At 40.9% G+C, this 24674-nt stretch overlaps 1 protein-coding gene and 1 long non-coding RNA gene across 4 annotated transcripts; one reads left to right on the plus strand and one right to left on the minus strand.

Moving 5' to 3' along the window:
- Nucleotides 1-24661, minus strand: LOC101857957 (CCR4-NOT transcription complex subunit 4). 3 transcript variants are annotated; one of them, XM_035970668.1, is made up of 20 exons: nt 24569-24661; nt 23215-23276; nt 21893-21961; nt 21306-21418; nt 19635-19724; nt 18848-18995; nt 17932-18096; nt 17466-17533; nt 16704-16793; nt 15227-15479; nt 14624-14766; nt 13177-13471; nt 12470-12668; nt 11744-11866; nt 10804-11097; nt 9411-9541; nt 5390-5606; nt 4146-4226; nt 2951-3163; nt 1-2252 (listed from the first exon to the last, which is right to left on the minus strand). In XM_035970668.1, the coding sequence occupies exons 2-20, from the start codon at nt 23233-23235 to the stop codon at nt 2242-2244; spliced, it is 2724 nt and encodes a 907-aa protein (XP_035826561.1). In that variant the 5' UTR covers nt 23236-23276; nt 24569-24661; the 3' UTR covers nt 1-2241. The 3 variants fall into 3 exon arrangements, with proteins under 3 accessions (XP_035826561.1, XP_035826562.1, XP_005101979.2); XM_035970669.1 differs by having other exon boundaries at nt 9411-9538; nt 13177-13474; XM_005101922.3 differs by having other exon boundaries at nt 13177-13474.
- On the plus strand, nt 6193-7980 carry LOC106012247. The gene is made up of 3 exons (XR_001184974.2): nt 6193-6418; nt 6873-7023; nt 7317-7980. It is a non-coding gene; the product is annotated as an uncharacterized LOC106012247 (long non-coding RNA).
- Nucleotides 24662-24674: the final 13 nt, after the last annotated feature.

The raw sequence follows: 24674 nt of genomic DNA on the forward strand, positions 1-24674 counted from the left end.
GACATTCTTACTGCATTTCATTTTATTGTCAGTCTCACTGCTTGCTTTACACAAGACCAAGCTGTCATAGCCACACCAACATGTAGTAAGGATAAATAGGATTTTCTTGTATGTGTTTGATAGCTCCGCCTCACAGCAAGCCACTGTTGCTTCACAGGGAACACGCCTCCTCCCGCGTGCACATGTGCATGTATTTGTGTTTGTGTGTGTGTGTGTGTGTGAATGTGCATAACCCATTGGTAGTGGACATTTGGGACTCTACACCCGAGTCATAATATGTATCCATACAATCATAAGAAGATGAAATCTTTTCATTTAGTGCAGCTATGTTTTCATCACAGACAGAAAAAGGTTCAAATTAAGTTAATGATTAATTAGTAAATGTGTTCCACATTGACCAGACTTGAAACTATATAACAAAATGGTACTTCACTGTTCACAGAAAAAAATGAGCTAGGCTATACGGAGACTCGAGAAGATCAGAAATTTGTCTCAATAATCAGGGGGGGGAACAAAAAGGAACGAATATTGAAGGAAGTAGGGGGAAATGAAAAATAAAATGGTTTTATATTATAAAGTTACTATGGAACCAAACGATATCATGTCTAGTTCACCCAACTGAGGTGCCATGTTCACTGTGCTGTATGTCTCAAGTCAATGATCCTGTTCTGGTAAAAGAAACGTAAAAACCAGATTTAAAATGATAATATAATCCCGCAAGTTCAATTAAAGCAATATTTCCATACCTAGGTAGGCTACTGTAAAAGAAGAGAGTCTGCACGCCGTCAAATTATCCCAACTTGACAGGGTTCACATAACTTGATATATTTATGGCAACTGCAGGTCACAAGTACAGCAGACCAACACCACCTTGACGAGGTGATCGATACCTCCTCAACGAGGCGATACCTTCCTTATGAGGCGACATCTTCCTAATGACTTGTTTGCATCCTCCACAAGGCACACAAGATCTCTGAAACCACCTCGGCAAAAACGAGGCACTTAGATCAAGGATGTATTATATTGATGGTGTCCGGCGCATGCCAATATTTTATCAAATTCAACTTTTGATTATGTTGTAAAGCAGGGTCAAACACAATCATCTCGAAAAATGATGCAAAAATTCCAACATTTGGAAGGGCATGAAATATCGACATGAAATTTGATTTGAAGTAGTCTTTGATAAGATTAATTACAAAGTTTTTAGCCTCTCCAGTAAAATAGGCTTCCTGGGAGATGGCCCAACTGTGCCCAACACCATCAATATCAATGTCTGCAAATTTGGGGTGAGGGAGCCCCATCCCAGTGCTAAAACAGAAATCTCTACAGAAGAGGCACTTCTGAAATTCTGACAACCTCGCTGACAATCACACCTGTGTAGCATTCATAATCAGACATAAAAGCATCTTCTGAACTACAAGCACATAACCATTGTGGCTTGATTCCCCCTTTTCATTTCTATATCTCTCTTCAACCCACTTTATCTATCAGCAAACCGAATTACACTATCAAGGCAAAAGCTAAAGCATTCTCATGGCAAAACTGTTCTTACATCTACAGACTTCCACCCCTTACACCTGCCTATGGCTTCAGCACAACTTCTCTCACACAAACACTAATAAAAGCAATACATACATGTAAGAAATCCGACAGCTCTCGAGATATCACATTGACTTGTGGGGTGCTTAACTCATTCCTTTTATGTAGCAACAATTACAGCACAAATTCTCTTCAACCACACTATTTCAAGTTTTCCAACGACCTGAGATTATGGAAATAAAAAGAGGAAATGTCTAAATTTGGAACTGCAGATTCAAAATAAGTCTTTTTTTTCTGCCACTGTCCCCGTCCCAGCAGTTGGAGACCTCAGAGAACCCACTAGTTTCGCAGGGGTGGGTTTTTTTGTTTATTGTGCAAAGCCATCAGCTCGAACGAGTGATACAAAAGAATACAATTGTAGAGAGCTACAAGGAACACATTGAATCAATGACCACAGCTACAATATGCTATCCATAATAATATTCCCTGAGCACGGGTTTGCTCACATTACAACTGTTGTGACCTTGTGGAGGATGCAAGGAAAATTCCATGATGAAAACTATGAGAAATCTTTGTCAAAAGTAAAAGGGGGAACACCGCTTCTTTCAAGTTCTGATCTACGTAAAAGATAAAGGTAGCCGATAGTTTAAAAAATTGAGCAAGAAGCTTGCACGCTTTACGGCCACTTGTGTTCATCATCTGCTACTGGAGCACTGAAAACAAAAAGAAAAATGACAGGCATTTAGTCCAAGAATCATTATATAAAAATATATAAAAAACCCAACAAAAAACAACCAAAACCAAAAAGTGTATGAAGTAAAGTATTGTCACAATCAAAGTACAATTGAGAAAGTCATTCCCCCCTCCCAGGTCTCTGTGCATTCATACAATAGATGGTCAATTATTTGTTCTGTACCCTCAATATGGAAGACATTTGCTATGTGCAATAAAAATGGAAGCAGTTGACAATAGAAAAAAAAAATGGTCTGGGCAAAATACTGATGCCGTTTACACATGCACGACAGCATCAATTTGTCCTGTTTCAATGTTGGCAGCAAAATAACAGTGTGCCGCAATCATCTTTCCAGGCTGGCGAATTTTTCCACACCCAAGCGAGACATCAAACGTTACATCATCAGATTCTCCAACAACAAACAAAATTACATCAACTGAGACTGATTTGGCGTTGTGTATGTGAAAAGGCTCTCTAGGCGTAGAGTTTGTGATGAGGCTCTCAAATTCATGACTGTCGGGGACTGTCCCAGGAAATTCTAGACTGTCTGCAAGCCTGTTTTTCTGAATGAAAACGTGTGTGTGCACGCGCGCTTGCATGGGTGTGTGCATATATATATATATATTTGTGTGTGTAGGCATTTAAACTTTACTTTCCTCGACATTAGTGAACACTCACCTTCTGCCATCTGGTGAGAATCTGTGGTCTGTTGGCTGGGGAGTCCCGGGGCGCGAAAGCCTGGCGGGGGGTTGCGTGTGTGTGGGGGCCAGCCCCCGGATCCAGCCAGAGGGAACTGCTGGACAAAGGGCAGTCTGTGGGAGGGGCCGTCCGACTCTGTCAGTTGCTGCAGAGACTTGAGCCAGTGAGGAGCGGTCTCCGGGAACAAACCCGCTGGGGAGAGGAGTAGAGTTGTAATACAAGGTGAAAGGCATTGATGTTTGTTTGTTCGGGGGGGGGTGTTGGTCATAGTTTTTTCTACTGCACTTGCAATACAGTTTTTTCAGTAAGAGTTTTAAGGCACTTGCAACACAATAAGGTCATGTCTTGCAAATCAAATACGTCATTTAAGTGCCAAAGATTAGGTGTCACTAGAGAGTAACACGCACAGAAAAAGGAGAGATAAAGACAATAGATGTCCGACAGAACAGAAGGAGCACAAACCACACCAGTCATTTAGTGCTGAGAAAAAGTAAGACAAAGCGACAGTGTCACAGAAAAAAGAGGGAAAGTAAAGAAGTTTGTCTTTTCAAGAGTAACCAACCACCCGCCATAACACAGCATCAAACCTAAAACTAACACAACATAACAAACACCACCTTTTGTTGCTTTAGCTAGTCAATATTTGACACCTCTGCATTTCCCACAGCATAAAGCATGATCAACTGCGCAGACAAGGGAAACAGGACAAGACATTGTGCAGAAACACAACAAAAGTTGGAACAACAACCCCCCCCCCCAAAAACAAACAAACCACATGTCACCAGAAGCAAAGAGAATGATAATGACACTAAAATGAACAAGACTGCACACTGGAACTTTACTGAACAGAAAGGAAACAAGACGAGAATGTTTATCAGAAATATACAACAGAGCCAGCACTCGCACGCACACACAAAAAATTAATAAATCCCCCAGAATCTAAAGGAGTGATAAGAACACTGAGAAGAAAAAGGCACACTGTTACTGTTTTCCCAGAGAAGGAAAACAAAGACAAGAATATGATGCAGAAATACATGAACACTTGGCACAAAAAGACGAGACACAACTCCCTCAAGACAAATAGGAGATAAAAACACAAAAGAACACTGAATGAGCATGCCACACAGGACTGTTGATGAACCACCTGCAAAAGACGGGGGGACATCTGGCATACCTGCAGGATCTGAAAACTGACTGGTAGTCAAAATGGCTGGATCATTCCACGGAGAATCGGGAGAGCTGGACAGAGGCCAACCTGGCAGAGGAAACGCAAACGATGTCATGTCCTTCTCTTTTTTTTCTTACACACCCCTATCCCAACACTAACATTGTCATGTCCTCCTCTCTTTCCTACACACCCCTATCCCAACACTAACATTGTCATGTCTTCCTCTTTCCTACACACCCCTATCCCAACACTAACATTATCATGTCCTCCTCTCTTTCCTACACATCCCTATCCCAACACTAACATTGTCATGTCTTCCTCTCTTTCCTACACATCCCTATCCCAACGCTAACATTGTCATGTCCTCCTCTCTTTCCTACACATCCCTATCCCAACGCTAACATTGTCATGTCCTCCTCTCTTTCCTACACATCCCTATCCCAACACGAACATTGTCATGTCCTCCTCTCTTTCCTACACATCCCTATCCCAACACGAACATTGTCATGTCCTCCTCTCTTTCCCACACACCCCTATCCCAACGCCAACATTGTCATACCCTTCTCTCTCTTTCCTACACATCCATATCCCAATGCTATCAATGTCATGTCCTTCTCTCCCTCCTCCATATCATAACCCCCCCCCCCCCCCCCAAAGAACAGACACCATAGTAAAACATACACAACAGTCGGGCCCCCCCCCCCCCCCCCCCCGTCCCCCAAAAAAGTACCACCACCTTCTTCCTCACCCCGCCCTTGGAGCAAATGGTTGGACCATAAAGAGAAAAAAAAACAGGAAAATTTTTATTCCTTCCAAAACACACCAATGGTTAATGCCACATCTTTTTTTGGGGGGGGGGAATTAAATTCTAGAGACGGGAACTTTTCATTTTCAAGACAATCCTGTCAACGCCGCATTGGAAGGGACACTGTAGTGCACGCGACAGCGATTTGGCTAAACAGTAACAGCTACATCTTCTTATGGGCAGACTAGGACAAAAGTTACATGAAAAAACAACTTTGCACAGCTCTCAATTTGCTTCCTATTTTAGGGAGAAAAAACAAAACAAATCCGCTCGGATAAACACCTGTCCATGACAACCCAATCACCTGTCCAAACGACCACCTCCCTTCTTTTCATTTTTTTTCTATATGTTATAATGATGACACTGCCCATGACACACACCTAAGACAACCACTTTTCTCCTCGACAATGGGTGACCACCCAGGGACAATTTCCACTGTACTTACTTTTGTTTAAATGCTGGCTCTGATGTGTGTGGTGCATGGAACTGGGAATCTGTGGCTGCTGCTGGGTTTGATGCTGTTGTTGTTGTTGTTGTTGTTGTTGTTGTTGTTGTTGCTGCTGCTGCTGCTGTTGGTGTGGCACTGAACCAAAACTGATGTTGATGTTTGGAAGCATTGATCGCAGCTGCTCCTGCATGTCTTTCATATTGTACAGTTCACGCTGGAGGAAGATAACCAAAACGAGATACATGTTAGGTTATACAATATCCGTATGAAGAAAATACAAAAATCGAAGAGAAAAACAATGGATAAAACTTATAAAATTCAAACTTCTTAACAAACTTTTGTACTAACCAGCCAGAGTCAAAGGTATAGAAACAAGCAAGGGTTTCTAAAGAGCAGTTTTAAAGAGCAAGCTATTTCTAAAATGTATTGCTACAACAGAACATATTGTTAGAAAAAACCCAAAAAACTTCTGTTTTAGTTTTCGTACAAGTTCTTGGCTTTGGAAACGCAAAAAGGTGATGTAAGTGCCAAAGTTTAGAAGTGTTACAGTAGTGGGACAGATTCATCTGTGACCCACCCGATACCTTAACTCTCAGCAGTTCACCGAAAGGAAAATCGTACGAATTCGTACGATGAGCATCGGGTGTAGATCTAACGGCAGAAATCCATTCCTTTTTACATTTTGATGCTTCTAATACCTTTTTTATCATAAAAAAGGGTTGAATCTATATATTTTTCATAAAAATAATCATAATTTATAAAATATTGTAAAAATTTGGTGCACGGAAAATCAACGTTTGTTTACGTTCTCTCCGCCGCCATTTTGGATTTTGGGAGAAGGCCAGCTGTGAAGTTTCTACACTAAAAATCGGAAAAAAGCGTAAAAATGTCGTCAGATGAGTCTGATATTGACCTGAATGACTCAATGGATGAAGAATCTGATGTCTGGGTACCAGAATCGGACGATGAGGGTCCCGAGGACGGAAACCAAGCCCCGACTTTGACCAATCGTGATCAAAACAACAGGTTAGTGTTTTGTTTACATCCTGCCTCTGCACAAGAAAGCCTATAAAATGTATTCTAGTGGGTTTAGGCCACTGGTATTGTTACTTCAAGCTTACAGAATAGTTATTTGTGGTAACCTGAAGTTGTGAAAGCATGGTTTGCCTCTAAAAAATTTTAATTAACCTTTTTTATGTGCCTAGCTACGGTTGTCATGTTATTGTTTACACAGCAATTCCTCAAACAGGAAGTTTGTTTTTGTTTACACCTCACCCGTGTACAGTAGCCTTATTCCCTGCTAAGATTTTATCATTGTGATAATATGATGATAATGACAGAACAGCTTTGTTCAAGGTCTGCCTCTGTCTAGATCTAGATCTAGATCTAGAAATAAGTGCCTATGACATAGGCCTTATCAACATGTCAACTTCGACTCCGCCGATAGCGTCCTAATCCTTTGCTTATTTTCTTCCCTCAGAAACTAGCCACAACCTCCACGTAACCAGTCTTACGCGGACCAGGATGATGGCCCACCAGAACCACTGCCTCAGTTTAGGCCTGCCGTGCTGTTGGCCTGCATCTCCCTGACTGTATCACCCGACAGGACATCCGAAGTTTTCTGACGCCAGGTGAGAGCATTATTGCACGGAGTACGAGAAATTTTTATTTTTGTAATTGCTTTCTGTTTGCCCTTACTTCACTCCGACAGGCAGGTGAGTTCACTGATTCACATGTTACACCTGGGGACCTTTGTTATTCATTTGTAGAAAACACTCTTGATGCCATTATGTAGTTAAAACTGATATTACCTTGTGGGCCAGGATTTTCTGACAGTTCGATTGATGTCAGTGTTCCAAGCAGACTATCCTTTCCAAATGACTTATGTAACTTATGTCTTCTTCTTGTCTTCTTATTTCCTCAGCATCCTTCTTCAAACTGTTTTTCTGCACTGAGATGGTGAATCAGATCTGCCTCTTCTCTAATGAGTACGCCCCGATGACAGGACCCAACAAACCATCTGTCTTTCGCTCCTGGGAGGATCTTGACTCTGAGATGTTTCTCAAGTTCGTTGGACTGCTAATGTATATGTCTATTGTTCATCTACCAAATTTAGAGCTGTACTGGTCTACGAAAACCTGTTTTCATGGACTATGGGCAAGGGCATACATGAGCAAACTAAATTTCAAACAAATTCAGTCTTTTTTTAAATTATGCAATCCAGACACTGAGCGAGATACTGATAAGCTACGGAAAGTTAGGTTTGTGCACTATTTTTTGAGTATGAAATGTATGAAGTATTGGCAACCTAACCAGTGTGTTAGCATAGATGAGAGGATGGTTCAAAATAAGGGGAGATACAGTTTCAGGCAATACATAAAGGATAACTAAATGGGGGATGAAGTTACGGGTGGTTGCAGATTCGATGAATGGGTACACATACAATTATGAAGTTTACACAGGGAAGGATGGGGGCACACTATTGGATATTTTTGTTTCAATAAAAATAGAAACTGTTTGCTTGCAGAGCATACTGTAGAATAGTCTTTTGCCACTTACTACAATTATTGGACAGTTGAGTAGAAAAATGTTTTTTGTTTTAGGAGAGGTTTTACAGCGCTCGCAACTGCAAAAGGTCATATATGAGCGCCAAGGGGTGGATGTCAACAGAGAAGTCCTTACAGGGAATCAGACTTACTCTGCTCTCCTCTCTAGCTTCAACAGCACAAAGTCTGCTTTGACTATCAAGGCACCCCGGAAATAGTGGGTCACAAGAGTGTGACAAACTTACAAAAGAGGTAGAGGAAAATGACGATACTAAGGATTAGGAAAGAAAAAGCAGCAGTTCCCTGTTGTAGTTCAGGCACAGTTATGAGCATGACATTGTTGGATCAGCCCATTTACAATTCTATTGTGCATTAGGATGAGAAATGTCCCCCCTTTTGGAATGCCTAAAGACACTTCAGTCAGTGGCACTGCTGTGGGGAGGGGGAGTAGAATGTTTTTCCGTCATGGACCACAATGATGTAAAGTACCGTACTACAATATTTTTGTCTATTTTTCCATGAAAATCTCTGTTGGTATTGGTATTTTGTATGACTACAGTGTGTTCTTGTCATTTTGAAATATTTGGTATTGCCTTGTCTGTTTTGAGTGCAATTTTGTGGATGGAAATTGACTGGAAAGTCATTGATGTTTATTTTTTCTATGTCGCGTCGTTATTTCTTCGCGAAACATGATAAATGTATCTTTTGTCAAAAACCTTGTAACTTTTTTATCTTTTTTTCAATATGCATGAAATTTGGACACACATTGCAAAATTGGAAGTGCTTTTACTCCATAATAAACTTTTTTGGGTATCTTAGAACACTTTTTTTTTTTCTTTCTTTGTGACTGTTACATGTTGGGAAATTTTATCTTTTTTTCCCCTGTCCCTCCCTCTAATAACAGAGCACTACATAGACAACAGTGGTCATATCATGATGAAATTACCTTCATTTGATAGGAAATTCAATTTCCTTTCCAATGGTATGTAATTTGACATACTTTCTGTGGTATTTTATATTCTATGGTAAATCATACTAACCATGGGTGCCGTGAAGGCGAAAATGGTCAAAATACCAAGAACTGCTGAGAGTTAAGGAGGTTCAACCAAAAAAACAACAGATCCCAGATAAAAAACCCGACATTACTTTCAAGCCACTAGTGCATGAAGACCACAGGGGAAAAACGATGGTTGTCATAAACTGGAAATTGTGAGGGTGCCAAGTTTAAAAGCTTGTGGACTCAAAACTTCACATTTGTTTGACTGGTGGTTTATTGTTAAGTGTTGTAGAATGGGAAGTCTAACAACAGTAATCAACAAACAGTTGAACAGAAATACAATTATGAGTCAACAAGCGTTCAAAATTGATACCCCCACGATTTTCAGTTTGTGACTACCTTAGTTTTTTTCCCTTGCAGTCTTCACATGAGTGCCCAAATAGCAAACAGATCCGAGAGAGCACACACGACTGACCTGTTGCTGCTGTTGCTGTGCGTGAAGGTCCAGCGGCATGCTGGGGTAACTGTGTAGGGGAGGGAACCGCTGCTGTGTGGCGGGGGCAAACTGGGGGAGAAGTTCTAACATTTTCGAGCTCCCAATCTCTGCTGGAAAGAAACATGGAAGAATAGTGTGGGTTAGTCATAATACAGTCTCCTAAGACATTCCACATCAACATGATAATGGTCATTTACTGCTGAGAAAAAGGAAGACAGACCGAAACAACAGAAGGAAAGAAATGAAGTAGGACCTGCAAGTGGCCCTCTCCAACCGCCCACTTCAAATTTTCGAACACAGTTTAGTTTTTTAGTTTTAGTAGACGCTTTACGGCGCTCGCAACCGCATACGGTCATATGAGCGCCAAAGGGACGAAGTCAACAGAGAAGTCCTTACAGGGAATCAGACTTGCTCTGCTCTCCTCTCTAGCTTCAACAGCACAAAGTCTACTTCGACCATCAAGGCACCCCGGAAATAGCAGGTCACAAGAGAGTGACAAACATACAAAAGAAGTAGAGGAAAATGATTGAAAGGATTAGGAAAGAAAAAGCAGCAGTTCCCTGTTATAGTTCAGGCACAGTTATGAGCATGACATTGTTGGATCAGCCCATTTACAATTCTACTGTGTATTAGAACAAGTAATGTCCCCCCTTTGGGAATGGCCTAAAGACAGTGGCACCAGGGGGTGGAACACAGTTTGGAGAGGGCCTCAACACCAAATAAATGACCACATAATATGAAAAAAAAACCTGTTGAATTATAATTGACCCAGTGCACTATTACGAGAGCATTTTTATCATGATCTAGCTCACAGCGATGTGTATACAGAAAGCAAATGAGTAGACTCTACATAAACACAATGATAAAAGTACAAATATTTGGTGAGAAGAGTGCTAAGACTACCATTCTCTTCAGATAATAACATGAGAGACCAATAGATCTATATCAAATGGCAATACTTTGGCGGGGTTTAAAACAGGGATTTTACAAACAAATTTCTTCCCCCACCTCCCCCTATGCAGTTAACAAAATACAAAAAAAGAACATTCTAGAGAGTCATCATCATTGCCTTTCTCACCCTGCACCAGGGTATAGGCTAAGAATAAACACATTCCACCTTTCTCTATCCTGGGCTAGCCTCTTTATGTTATTCCAGGTCTTCCCACTTTTGTGTACGTGAATTTTACAGAGTACTTTTATATTTATCCGCCGCTTATACCCTTTTGAGAGTCGCGGGAAGAAAGAGACGTCTCTCTGCCACCAGCCGGAGAGTTTGGATTAGGGGGATGACATGAGCTGTTAGTGTTTCCCTGACTCCATCTATCCAAGTCTTTCTCGGTCTGAAGAGTAGCACAAAAAAAAAACAACTCACCAGGCCTGAAGAAATGCTGTTGTTGTTGCTGCAACTGCTGCTGCTGCTGCTGTATATGGGAGATTGAGAAGCCCGGGGGCAGGTTTCTCAGAGGAGGCTGAGTATTGTTCTGGTGTGCTGTTGGGGCCACCGAGTGTGCGGGGAAGCCGGTACTGTGTGGGGGAGAGGCCAGCCGCCGGCCCTGGAGGTGTGGCCCGGCCGCCTGCTGGTGTAGACTCTGTTGTTGGTGCATGCCGTTCTCCTTCTCTATAAGATCTGCCAGGCCTTTGAATGATTCAGCGCACGGATCGAAACCTGAGGAAAAAAATTGAATCATCAGTACAAGGTGATGATGTTTTGTTTGAGCGACTCATCAGATGCGCATCGACACAATAACAGTCATTAAGTGCTGGGAAAAAGAGATACAGACAAAAACAACAGAAGGAAAGTAACCTAATTTTAAAGAATGTATTATATTTTATGAAGGAGTACTACTTTGACAAGTCTGTAAAAAAGATAACCAGTCATAGACAGAGCTAAGTACTCATCTTTAAAGGAAAAACGATAATATCAAAGCTGTCCTCAGAAGAAAAGCAATTTGATATCCTTTGAGAGAGCCTAATATTGTGGGTAAATTGTTGCAAATCTTGCTAAGGGCCACTTTGAGAGTCCATTTTTTTTCCTTGTGGGCATACAACATCCATGCCTAAACTCCATGATTTTCAGTGGATGGACCCGCATAATTCAGCTGGACTGAGACACATTTGAAACCAGTGGTATCTGTTACATGTGTTGAAGAATATAACAAATCATAATTCTTTACTTTGAAAAAGCAAGAAAAGATGCGTTAAGTATTATGTCTACAATTTTTACAAGACTGAAACAGTTTTTCTCTGTCCTTTGTTTTCTGAGCCGAGAACAGTTGGGACAGCTTGCTGACTTCATGATGTTTCTCACTGACCTAGATCATCATCTGGAGGCAAGTCTTTGCTTTTAAACCCAAAGGCAGCGGACCAGTCTGTGCTGGAGGACACCGGCAAGGAGTCCGCCATCTCTGGATTTGGCAACGAAACATTTGGCATTTCTGCAGAAGAGAGAAAAACGAAGGTATAATCAGAACACAGCGAAACCCGTTAAAACATTATTAATTAGTCTAATTACCACAGATTAATCCTATCCACCTTTTTAGTTACGTTTTAGTAAGAGTTTAACAGTACTTAAGACACAAATAGGCCACATAAGTACAAAAAACAAGAGGTGCTACTAGATATATAGTAACATACAATGAAAAGTAGGACAGATAAGCACGATAGATGTTTGATAGGAAAGAAGGAGCAAACCGCATCAGAACACCTACCAACCACCACGTAAACGTAGGTAAAATTAAAACAAAGCCAAAACAATTTATAATAAGCAACAAGTCACATTACAACGGGGCCAATCGCATCAATCTTCTACACGGTTGTTGTTTATGGCAACACAGCATAGTAACAGATGCACATTGTCAGAAACAAAAACAGTATAGGGCGGACGGGGGGAAGAAATTCCATGACAGGTGTCTGTAATAGCAGATTTGACTTTTCTAACCACAGAGCCCACCAAACCAGCCAGAAGCAACTAGTAGCGCAAACAATCTTGGAACAATCAAGCAGACGAGACACGTTAAATAACCAAGGCCAGGACAAACCTTGTGATGATGCACTTGGTGACGGGGCCTGCTGGGGCCGCGCAGGACACCCTGGGGGAAGCAGATTATTACCAAAGAATGAAAGACCTTGGGCACCATTGGCTTCGGACATAACTGGCCTTCTGTTAGACCCAATAGCACCAACCATACCGCATAAGACAGGATCTCCAGACTGATGCGGATGTTGAAGCAACGAACTCTGTGGGGGAAAGACAAACATTTCAGATGAATAAAAAAACAACACAAAACCAACGAATGACTACCACAAGGCAGTAAACTTTTATGAAAGTCCCCTACAGCTGTTCATTTACATTAGTCTCTCTGTAAAATTCAACAAGATATGAGGAAGATATATGAATTTCTACGGAGGGACTCAAACAAAAAAATTGGCTCTCGTATTTAGCGTGAGTTTGCGAAAAGACGAACACATCAATGCAATAATGATCATTCAATGCAGGAAAGACAGACAGACAAATGACACAATAAAGAAAAAGAAAAGAGGTAGAACTTAGAGGTGTTTTAAAAAGTAACATAGAGAATAGGAGGAGAAGAGACAAGGACGATATTTTAAGTTTTAGAAAGGTTTTACAGCGCCTGCAACTGCATAACACAAGGACGATAGATATTGGAAAGGAAAGAAGAAGCAAAACCACACCAGAGCACCCTGCAACCAACAGCCGAGAAAAGTTTAAAGCTATGGTACTCACCTGCCCCTGAATACCGAGCGTTGTGTTTGGGGAGCTGACTAGGGCAGAGGGTGGGGTGAGGCTGGCAGGTGGGCTGGTCACCGACGACGACGCAGAAGACGCAGCGGCAGCAGCAGACCGAGGCGAGACGGGTGGCTGCGGCTGTTGCTGACTGCTGGAACTGATCGTGGGCGGTGTAGGGAGTGGAAGACCTCGGGCAGGAGGCACGGCCGGCCCGTTGCTGAGGGGGGACAACTCCTCCCGCTCCCCACTCGGGGATACTGATGAGCTATTGCTACCACCTGGTGGGTTATTACTACTGGGGAAACAGCGACACGTCACAAAGCGAGTTAGTACAGAGAAGCACATCCACGGAATAAAGGTCATTTAGTGTTTAGTTTAAGTAAGACTTACAGAACTTGTACAACACAATAGATCATAGAAGTGCATAAGACTATAGGCGTTAGGAGAGTAACATTTTTTTTAATAAAAAAAGAGGCCAGATATGGATGTCTGACAAGAAAGAAGTCACTTTGTGTACAGAAAGAGCAAGACAGACAGACAAATAGAAACAATACACGGGGGTGGGGGTGGGAGATGTAAAAAACCTATCAGTAGTGTCCTCCACCTATACACCTGCACTTAACAAATTGTACAAACATTTAAAAAGCTGTCTGAGATTTCTCTGCACTAAAATCTGTACCACCTTCTTGCTTTAGATCACCTCTAATTGGCCCCTTGCTTCTCAAACTCAATATATTGACCCTCAACAAACACCTAAGCTCATTACTGCCGTAAGCTGACAAAAAGCCTGTTTTTTTGGTGTTTTTTTTTTTTTACTTCACAGCAGTTTCGAGAAAAAGAGGGTTTTTTTTTGTCAACGTAACCATTTAAAAATAGAGTGACTCCAAAATGTGAATTCTAATTTATTAAAAAACTAGTCAGTTTCATGTTGAATTTTTCGCACAAGTAGGGTAACTGATCAGGCTTTCGATTTAGCAGATAAAAAATGTTGTTGTCAAAATGGAAAAAAAAGGCGTTTTGTCAGCTTACGTCAGATTATTCTCCCAAGTCAACCATACTGGTGTTCAAGAAAATATCATGTTAGTTTAGATTCAGAAAGTTTTACCGTACTTGCAACACAATAAGGTCATGTAAGTGCTGAAGAGTGGAGGTGTTACAAGAGACAACAAACACAAAAAAGAAGGAGGAGAGATAAGACAGTAGATGGTTTGATAAGAAAGAATAAAACCACACTAGACTGCCTGCCAACCACCCACGAAGATATCTCATATTAGGTGCGAAAGATAAGAGGCGTCGGTACACAGCAACACACAAAGAAAAGGAGGAGAGATTATTACAATAAATGTTTTGGGAAAGAAGGAGCAAACCATACAAGAGTAGTGGCCACCAACCACCCACAAAGGTTCTCCAACCACCTGCATTAAAGCTGAGGAAAAAGCCTCACCTGTGTATATGATTTTCCTCCATTGTACCATTGACGGCACCGCTACTCCCCCTCTGCCGGCCCGCCCCCACGGCCCTGCTACTGGAACCGCCTCCCATCTCCGGAGGGGTGCCCGTTCTGTGTTGGCTTTTACCGTTACTCGACTGGAAGGAAACAGAGGGAAACGTTTAGGCCACCAAAAAATGTTTACTTGTTAGAGTAAGTTTTGAGTAAAGCGGAAGCACATCGACACAACAGCGATTATGTAGCAGTGCAGGGAAAAGAGCAAGACAGGAAAAACAGAAGGAAAGTAAAGAAGTAGAATATAACAGTGGCGCCCTCAAACCACCTCATTATTAACCTTTCATCAAAGTCGTTTACTTTAGTGCAATCTTTTCCCCCACAAAAGAACAAAAACGTTCCTGGGAGAGATTCACGTAAAAATCATTTATCATCCAAGCATTACATGCCCATTCCAATGCAAATGGCGTCATCTGTTTTATAAACACTGCTCAGTTTGCTTTTGGTTCATTTTCCCCCTGTGTGGGGAGGGGGTTTTTTCTTTTCTTTTTTTTTTTTTTTTGGGGGGGGGGGTGTGTTTAATGCCATTTTCTGAGCACCTACCTGGGCCCTACAGCTGGAACCTGAGGAACTCTCCCCTTTACTGCCACCGCCCGGGGCCGGGGAGCCCGCGGGCGACTCCAGTAGCGGCCAGCCCGACGACTGCGAGTTCTGTTGGCTCTGACTGCCCGCCCCGCCAGGGTTGGGTAACAATGGACCCGACGAGGGGAGCGAGTGCTTGATATCACCTGTCATGTCCATCAACGATGGAATCACGTCGGAATTCTCTATAGACTGCGGAGACGTAGACTTTTTCCTGCAAGTAAAAAAGGTGAGAGGGACGTGTACGTTCAGGTCTGTGGACAGAACAGGTGGGGTGTTTCGTTCAGAGAAATAAAACCCTTCCTGAAAAAGGGGCAAAAAAATTATGTCCCTCCTACACTTATGTTGTTGTTTTCAAATCCTTTTAGCTGCAAGCATTTGGCTCTTGGTGGCGCAATGCCTCCCTCAAGTAACCACATGTCCTTGTCATCTGGTCAACGCCAGAGTAGAGCAGGCTTTGTAAGTCTGTAGGTGTGTGTAGGAGCCTGCGTTGATGAACTGCTAGGTTTGGGCAGTGAAGGAGAAGATGTTCAACGGTATCCTCGTGGTACTCACAGTGTCTGCAATGGGGTTCCCACATTGGGTAAATTCTGTTTATGTGCTTGTTGGTGAGTAAATGTCCAGTGCGGGCTCTGAAAATCTGCTACTCTTATAAATACAAATGTGTCTCTACGCGGTAGAATCAGGCGCTTGACAATTTTGTGCATTTAGAGTTATTGGTATCATCTTAAAGCTTGTTAATTCGACCAGGTCGCCTGGTTTCAGAGGTAAAATTAGCGACAAAATGGAAGCCAAAGTTTGGTAATCTCCAACGCTTGAGACTCCTTGGAAATTGAAAACGTACATTTGTTGTGCCTTTAATCAATGTTTTTCAGTAAAATCCACGCAGAAATACGTTTCTAGTTCTTTTAGTTTTAGTTGAGGTTTTACGGCGCTCGCAACTGCATAAAGTCATATGAGCGCCAAGGGGTTGATGTCCACAGAGAAGTCCATACAGAGAATCAGACTTACTGTGCTCACCTCTCTAGCTTCAACAGCACAAAGTCTGCTCCCCCCTAAAGACACTTCAATCAGTGGCACCGCCCCGGGGGGTAAATATGTTTCTGAACGGACATACAAGGCGTTAAGCCAAAAAACAAAAATAACAATGACAAAAAAACTATCAAAATGGAAGTAAAATGCAGACATCTTCTATTTCATTATTTTGATGAGCGCCTGATTTCACCACGATGCCTCACAAATACTGAAGCATACAATCACCTCTTTTTCGGATTCTATCTTTCAGCTGTCTGAAGTCTGGACCACAACATTTTTCTCCAAAACTTGCTATCAATAAAAGTTTCATTTTACCCTGTTCACTTATTTCTTACATCAAAGAAACAACCTGAGACATGAGCAACAGGGAGATGTTTATTCATTAAGAAACGTGTATACTTACAATTTTGTATGAGCAGTGACGTGATTATTTGCAGAATTTTGAGCATTCAAAAACTGTTCTATCAGCATTTGTTCATACTCTTGATGTTTCCTGAGGAAAAAATCAGATTGATGTATAACCATGAGAAAAAAAGGCCAACCTGTTACAAATACAACTAACAATTTCACTCTTATTTTTAGGTTTAGTTTTACTTAGCATTTTACAGCACTCAAAACATTGTCATATAAGAGCTGAAGATTACAGGTGTTATAAGAGAGTACTACACACAAATAAGGATGACAGGTATTTGATAAGAAAGAAGGAGCAAACCATACCAGAGCAAACAACAACCACCCATTAATTCTGATTTTACTTTGGCTGGATAAAAATCAGACACAGAAAACAAATTTTGTCTTGATTAATTTGTTTCTCTTCTAAACACTTCATTCCATGTCATAAATACTAAAAATGTTTACGTACAAATAAACATGTGACACTAATCAGTGACAAGAGATCACAGCATAAAAAAAGCTGTTACATTGGTCATTCTTTATACTATTAATGATGTCAATAATTTTAGTCCGCGAAATAAACCCCTTGAATGAGAACAAAGCCAAATATTATCAAGAATCAGCAGGGCCCTGCTATAAAATGAAAATATCCCACTAGAGCATGAGCCATCACCTATTAGGAGTGTCTACACTTTGCCTTTGGTGTCAATGGAAAGAAACTAGTTGTGCTTCCAAAAATATAAAGCCTCACTTCAATGACTAGTGTGCTTACCCTGCTTGCATTTCATCTTTAGTAAAACTAGCAGCTTCTTCTCCCAACTCGTGTAAATACATACAGTCCTGGGGAAAGGAAAAAAAAAATATTCATGAATGCACTCTGCACAAAAGTCCTTGTCTTTACACTGACCTTGAGTATCCAATTTCAATATTAGTGATAATTTTGCACTGTACACGGAGCAATATATTCATCATCAACTACTTTTTAAGAATTGTGGTGCTAACTTTGAAAGATAACAAACAGGTGTAGAGGTAACAACCAAACTATAAAAATGAATGGACACTAAAATATATCTGACAAAAACATGTTCACACTGATTATAATAAACACTATGCAGAATGTATTATGGATCTTGTTAAAATAAAAATAAGTCTCGAGGGACTTCAACATGCTCTGCTATTTCTTAAACCACGTGCAGAAAATAACACAAGTAATTATAAAAACACTACAAGTTACTTACATTCTTTTGGCAATGGGAGCCTTTCAAAAAATGACTGCAGTATTTAGTAGTTCCTAGGGATGTTTTTAACGTGCGCGCATCTACATGAACATTGTTCACAGTAAGAATCGCTCTGAGAGCATCCTCTGGTTTCACATAAGTAACATAGGCACTCGCACTTGGACCCTGGGGGAAAAAAAATGGAGGAATCTCGATGAAAGGCGAAGCATTGAAATAGATAATTAATTATTTTCCCTTTTTATTAATACAAAGAATCAACTGTCGCTTAAACAGCCAGAGTATTTGACGGCAGCAAATCTTTTGTTGTTACTTCTCACATGAGAGCAAGAACCTGCTAAACACTTCCGTTGATATTTTAATCTCCAGAGCATTACTTCAATTAAACTTTCCCATTATAATTTGTGACTGCCAGGGGAGAGGGAAGAAAAAAACCATTCAAGGGTTATTGTTATTCACAAGGAAAGCAATGAATGTAGTGCATGGTCTATGAAACAAAAATTATTCATAAACTTAGATGAACAATTGCATGGTACACATTTTGCACAATACGAAATTTAAATACAAACAGAAACATAGTACTCTGCACACGTTAGTCAACAACAATGAAATGTTTTGAAATGTTTATGGACAAACAAACTTTGTTCTTTATCATTTACAGTCAAGTTACAGAGAGTTCAGACCAGACAGTTTTGTTACAATTGTATAAGTTTAATGTGATGTTAACCCTCCCCGCTCTAATCCATCTCAACACACCTTTGAGTTTGCTTTTTGAGACATCCCCTGTAACATCTATCATGCCCATAACTTTGGTTTTTCAGAAGCCCCCCCCCCCCCCCCCATCATTGTATTAGTCAGAAGAGGGTTATACAACACAAAATTTGACATCGTACATCTACCAGTCACATAAAAAACACACCTGGGAGCCTGCGTACGATGTACTCTGATTTATCACCACCTTATGAATCTTCCCAAATTTGCCAAAATACTCGTGCTTTTTTAGCACCTCAGGATCTGCAAGTCGAGGGGACAGACCTACCACAAACACCAGGTTCCTTTGCACAACCCTGGTAAGATACACACATACGCACATTTTACATGACTGCCACAATATTAAGGAACGGGATAGTTAGCAACAAGTACAACTTACCACTTTTTAATTTATCAATGTTTTGAGTTCTCAGCTCATCAAATGTGAGCATTGTAAGGATTTTAATGGGTATTTGAGATATATTTAGCATAAAATCCATCGAACTCGTCTTTACATTAATTCCACAAATAATATTTCATTACTTAATACACACCACCAAAAAATGTTAAACATCAAAATTCATCAACAAATCATTAACCCATAGACTGCAAACTGTATATGCACCCCTAACATTGAGAAAAATTCCAGTGCATGAGACATCACAGACCTCAATCAACAGTTATTTGTTTATTTTATGAGACGGATAAGTAGATGAAATAAAGAGAAGGCTTTGTCTACTGGCATGGACTAGGCAGAACAAGCCATATGTTAATAACGAAAACATGGAGACTAAACAAGCGCTCTGGGCCGGGATTTTAGCTGGTAGGAGATGCGCCTACACTGCAGTCAACAGGTTAATAATAAAAAGTCGATATTAAATACCAAATGAATACTGGGATGGATAAAAAAAGCATTTCAGTCCATAAAAGAGAGACATGACTGGAAAGCAATTTACCTGACATTGGCTAAGTGTTTTCTGTTCTCCGCAGCTTTTTGCTTTCTTTGCACATCTTTTTGTTTCCTCTCTTTCTTGATGTTTTGCAATCTGTTGCCAGGAAAGACAAACATTTAGCAAAGCCTACACTCATCACAAATTGGTCACCCTTTGTTGAACTTTAAAAGAAGACACTTTATCACCAGAAAAAAAACCCAACAACAAAAGCAATCAATTATCTTGAACTTTGACCGTTCTGTAGATATTCGATCTCCTCATCACAAACAATTAGTCATAAGCTTATGCCATCATAGAGCACAGCCTGCAGTGAGTCATTACTGAGACATCAACCAGTTACCCAAACTCTCAAGTAATTCCAACACTGACAAAATGCTCTCAAACTCTACTTAACCTATTTCAGAAAATCCAAAATGAAACAAACAAAAACAACATCAAAATCATTCATTTCTCCGAATAATTGTAACAGAATAGGGCTGCCCACCCACCAGCACATGTTTCAGTAATTAACATAAATAACTAGTAATCTTGTTTTAAAATTTGTAATATGGCCATGGAATGCAATTTGGTCTTTCTCCCCCCATAGTGTCAAGGACGAATGAAATGTAAACTAAGGAGTGATGAAAGTGGTATCTGTTGGCTTTTCCTTGTCCAGTGAGGAAAAAAAGGACCTTGTAAGTGTGTGGTTGTTGTTAAATGTGTGGTTGTAAGTTATTGGCTGTCGGCCTGCCTCAGTTAAAAACAAAAGAAAGGGACTTGGTTGTTTTGTTTTAATAAGTTTTTTCTAGTTCCAGTAAGAGTTTTACGACACTTGCAACACAACAAGGTCATATAAGTGCTGAAGAATAGATGTGTTACAAGAGAGTAACGTACACAAAAAAGGAGAGATAAGGACGATAGATGTCTGATAGGGAAGAAGGACAAACCACACCAGAGCACCCGCCAACCACCTACAGTAAGGTTTTACGGTGCTCGCAACTGCATAAGGTCATATGAGCGCCAAGGGGTGGATGTAAACAGGGAAGTCCAAATGCGGAATCAGGCTTACTCTGCTCACCTCTCTAGCACAAAGTCTGCTTCGACTATCAAAGCACCCCGGAAATAGCAGTTCGCAAGATAGTGACAAACATACAAAAGAAGTAGAGGAAAATGACGATAGTAAGGATGAGGAAAGAAAAAGCAGCGGTGCCCCTGTACGTGACATAGACTGACTGTTTTTCTCCCTTATAAGGCAGGAGGGTGGGGATGAAACTGACTGGACACTTCACAGGCCTTTTGTCCTGGTTGTGTCCCACTACACACTATGTTGCTGCCACAGCTCATTGTGTCAGTCAATCTCAGACTGTGGTTTTGGGGGGTTTTTTTTGTCGTAATTCTCTCATTGGCTTACGGCTGTGTCACCCACAACCCAAAGTACAGGAATTTTTTAATACCTTGTCAAACTAATGTTTGTCTTACTCCTGGCTCTAGCACAAGTAGTAATGTTTTTCTAAGGGTAAACGGGCACTGAGCGACTGTAGGAGCGGTACTTAACGTAGACTGCCACAGTCTGGCTGTTTTTCTCCCTTATAAGCCAGGAGGAAAAAAATTGGCATAGCAAAAACAAAAAACAACAATAAACACCCCCGGCCCCCAAAGGTCGGGGTGACATATTCATCCTGTGTCATCACTTACTCATCTTCAGTGAGAGGTTTGAATTCTGCTGGGTCCTCTGGATATTGCTTCCTACAAGCTGGGCATAAACCATTCTCATCTGTGCGAATTCTATGCCAGCAAAACCGGCAAATCTGAAGAGTAATAAATATTACAGGTTATCAAGGCGTTAAACTGGAAATTTTTAAACCCAATTTTGGGCTCCCCACAACGTTCTCGAGAAACACACTCCATATTACACCTCTCCAATGTACTACTGACAAATTAAAGTGACATACTAGCCTAAACACATGAGTCCTCGGCAGTAAAAAGTTTATTAAAATCTAAAATTCTAAAGAAGACTGTGTAACGTCTTTACCACAGACAGTTTGGATCGATAAAAACAATTTGTCAAAATACAGAATCTCTCACCAAAGAAAGAAATAAAGAGGAAATACCACTGCACTTATATCTCATATTACGGGAAAGGCATAATTCACGGTTGCATAGAGTACACTAAACATAGCAAACCAAACAATTTTTTCAATGCCTCAAGGCCTATCGCCCATTATCAGCCATATTGGGAAGGAGAGTGGCCTCAATGTATGGATGAACAGCATCCAACTTACTTGATATCCGCAGGTGCAAGGGAAAAAACTGTGATCATCGATCTCAAGTGCTTCCATGCACAAAGGACACTGAAAACAAACAAAAAACCCAAAAAATATTTGTATGAAAGCTGAAAGTTTTTTTCTTCACAAATACGCTATGAAAACACAATTAGCATATAATATATAGAGAGAGAGCAAGGCGACAAGTCAAAGTAGAATAAAAACAAATATTGTATCACCAAAATGACAACAAATTAAAGTCATTTCTTTTCACAAGAAAATCTATAATTTAAAAAAAGCCTCAAGACAAGAACAAGTATAGAACGAATAGAAGGAAGATGAATAAGCAGCATACCACCACAATACAACACTACAGTGGAACTCGGATTTATCGAGCTCGGATTCAACGAGATGAGATAGATTCCCCGGTTTTTTTCTTCTTTAAAGTCAATAAAAATAACCTGGATTCAACGAGCACTTAAATCTGCGAGCTCGCTTCCAGGGTGAACTGCCCCCGCAGACGTGGCTTAGCTCATTTTTCTCCCAGAACGAACTTTATCTATTCCCGGAAACCATCCATTGCAACTGCATCGTGAACCATTATTCGCTTAGCCGATTGCATGCGACCAATCAGCTGCCTGTTTTTTCATACGAACACATGCGTTGTTGGCTCGCGCACGCGTCTACTCTGGCGTGTGTCGGAGTCGGATGGGCGGCCTGCACACATGTGACTGTGTGTGTGTCTCGGGGAGGTAGGGGGGCGCACTAGCGATCCGGGCATTGAACGTTGCAGATACAAACGCGTCAGTCTTTTCCCCCCCTTGGCAACTGATCATTATTACAATGATAAACTAGTCTTGACGTAGATCTTCGTAATGAATTGTGTGCTTGTCTATGAAATCAAAAGTTGCTGTTATGTTAGGATCTACACAGCAACACATCTTTGTGGTAAACAATCGAGATGACACAGGAATGCATTTGAACGAGTCAGTCTCTTTCTTTTACACAACTCATAATATTCTGGCATTTCAGGCACTATTTGTGACTTCTCTTTATATATTACTTGCTCAGTGCCTGTAATTATCTACACAAAACCTCATGTTTGCTATAACGAACACTCGGATTCAACGAGATTTTAGGTTTAGGCCCAGCGACCCCGTTGAATCCGAGCTCCACTGTATCAATCATTACTACATTGCACAATCACAATGAGCTCGAACTTTAAAAAAAAAAGCCCCTGGCGGCATTTATCTAGATCTATGCAATGCACACTATACGGCTATACGAGCATTTAGCTGCTAAATCATCCTAGAAATATTCCACATCAGAGATGTACTCACTTCCGCTGGTTCATCAGACATTATTGATTGGACAGCAAGTAGAAAGCAATACTGTGTGGAACCTGTGGGAGAACAATGTACAAAAATATAGGCCCAAGTCTGACTTGCAGGATCACCATTCTTCACCTATAAATTATGTGTAGCCTAATGAGAAACCCATGGCATAGCACAGAATCTCCAGGATATGTTTCTGTAAGTCATTCAGGAATGAGACTTGCGACAAAACATTTTTTGTCCATGATATATAAATAGATCTAGATTTAGATCTAGATATCTAGACCTTAAGTTTTAACGCAAAGTACAAGTACGGCTAGCCATGCCATACTTAACACCTTTGCCACCTCATCTCGCCGATTGGCGATGTTTACCACTCAGTTTCTTTGGATTTCCCCAAAATATGATGGCAAAGTGTCAAGCTAGCCATACTTAAGGACGGCTGGACTGTTAGGCAAACCGTACACAGCTCTAGCCACTTCAGACTCGAGCTGAGAATTATAAACTTTTTAACACGAATGAAGAAAGTGCAAGAGAGAGCACCACAGTCACAGTACTGAAAAGTGATGCCTTGCCTTATTTTTTTAGAATAAAATTTCAACAGGTCACAGTCGCAAGCCAAGCTAGCCCTGACCCTGTCGTGCCCTATCTATAGACTATATAGATCTACACACAATACTATGCCTACCCAACTCAAGTAAACCTACTCACTGTGATTGGTAGCCAACACCCTATTTGATCTATTATTCCCATTTTCTTCTGATCTGAATAATCTGATGAGCAAAGGGAACCAACTTGGAAATGAACTTGATACAATTTAATGCAATCAAAGGGCATACCAATCAAAGCTACAAATAAAACTGCTGAGAACAAAATGTCACATCTAATGTCAAATGACTGAACAATACTGTCACTGTCACAGTTACACAGCTTTCCAATTTCTGTCCTGGTGTTATTTACCCGACGGCAGAGAACAGAAAGTGGAAGGAAAAAGTTGCAAGATCTAGGGAGATCACAATATAACACACATGATGTTCAAAACAAATACCACACCAAAAGACGAAATGATCTCATAGATTTACGGGTAAAGTTTCCAAGTAATTGAACAAATCTAAAGAAATGACGACTTGTGACTGTTCATGGGATCTCGAGAACCATGAAAAGACAACTTGTCTTAGACCTGTATGTGGGCAGAGACCTGTCAATGGATTCAAGATCAGCAAGGACAGTCCCGAACCTCGAGGACATGGACACTACCCTAAGCCCCTGTTCATGGGAATATTGGTCATGGCAGTATTTGGGGATATTAAAAGACTCCAGACCAAGATTATACGGTTAACCATCACCACCCAAAACTTACTCCGAAATTTTTCTCAGCTTTTCCTGTGAAGCTCTCAACGACGACACTAATGCTAAAGCGCATGCGTCAACCTAAATTGCCCGGATGAGGATGAGGTAATCTCGCG

Source organism: Aplysia californica, unplaced genomic scaffold, assembly GCF_000002075.1.
Source record: "Aplysia californica isolate F4 #8 unplaced genomic scaffold, AplCal3.0 scaffold00304, whole genome shotgun sequence".
Taxonomy (NCBI): domain Eukaryota; kingdom Metazoa; phylum Mollusca; class Gastropoda; order Aplysiida; family Aplysiidae; genus Aplysia; species Aplysia californica.

Excerpts from the sequence above, each read along its gene's own strand:
- LOC101857957 (XM_005101922.3), bottom strand. The coding sequence starts at position 23,235 with ATGTCTGATGAACCAGCGGAA. Across the intron at positions 19,725-21,305 it reads AAACCTCTCACTGAAGATGA|ATTGCAAAACATCAAGAAAG; the intron begins GTAAGTGATGAC and ends TCCTGGCAACAG. Across the intron at positions 4,227-5,389 it reads GAGCCAGCATTTAAACAAAA|GTTGGCCTCTGTCCAGCTCT; the intron begins GTAAGTACAGTG and ends TTCCTCTGCCAG.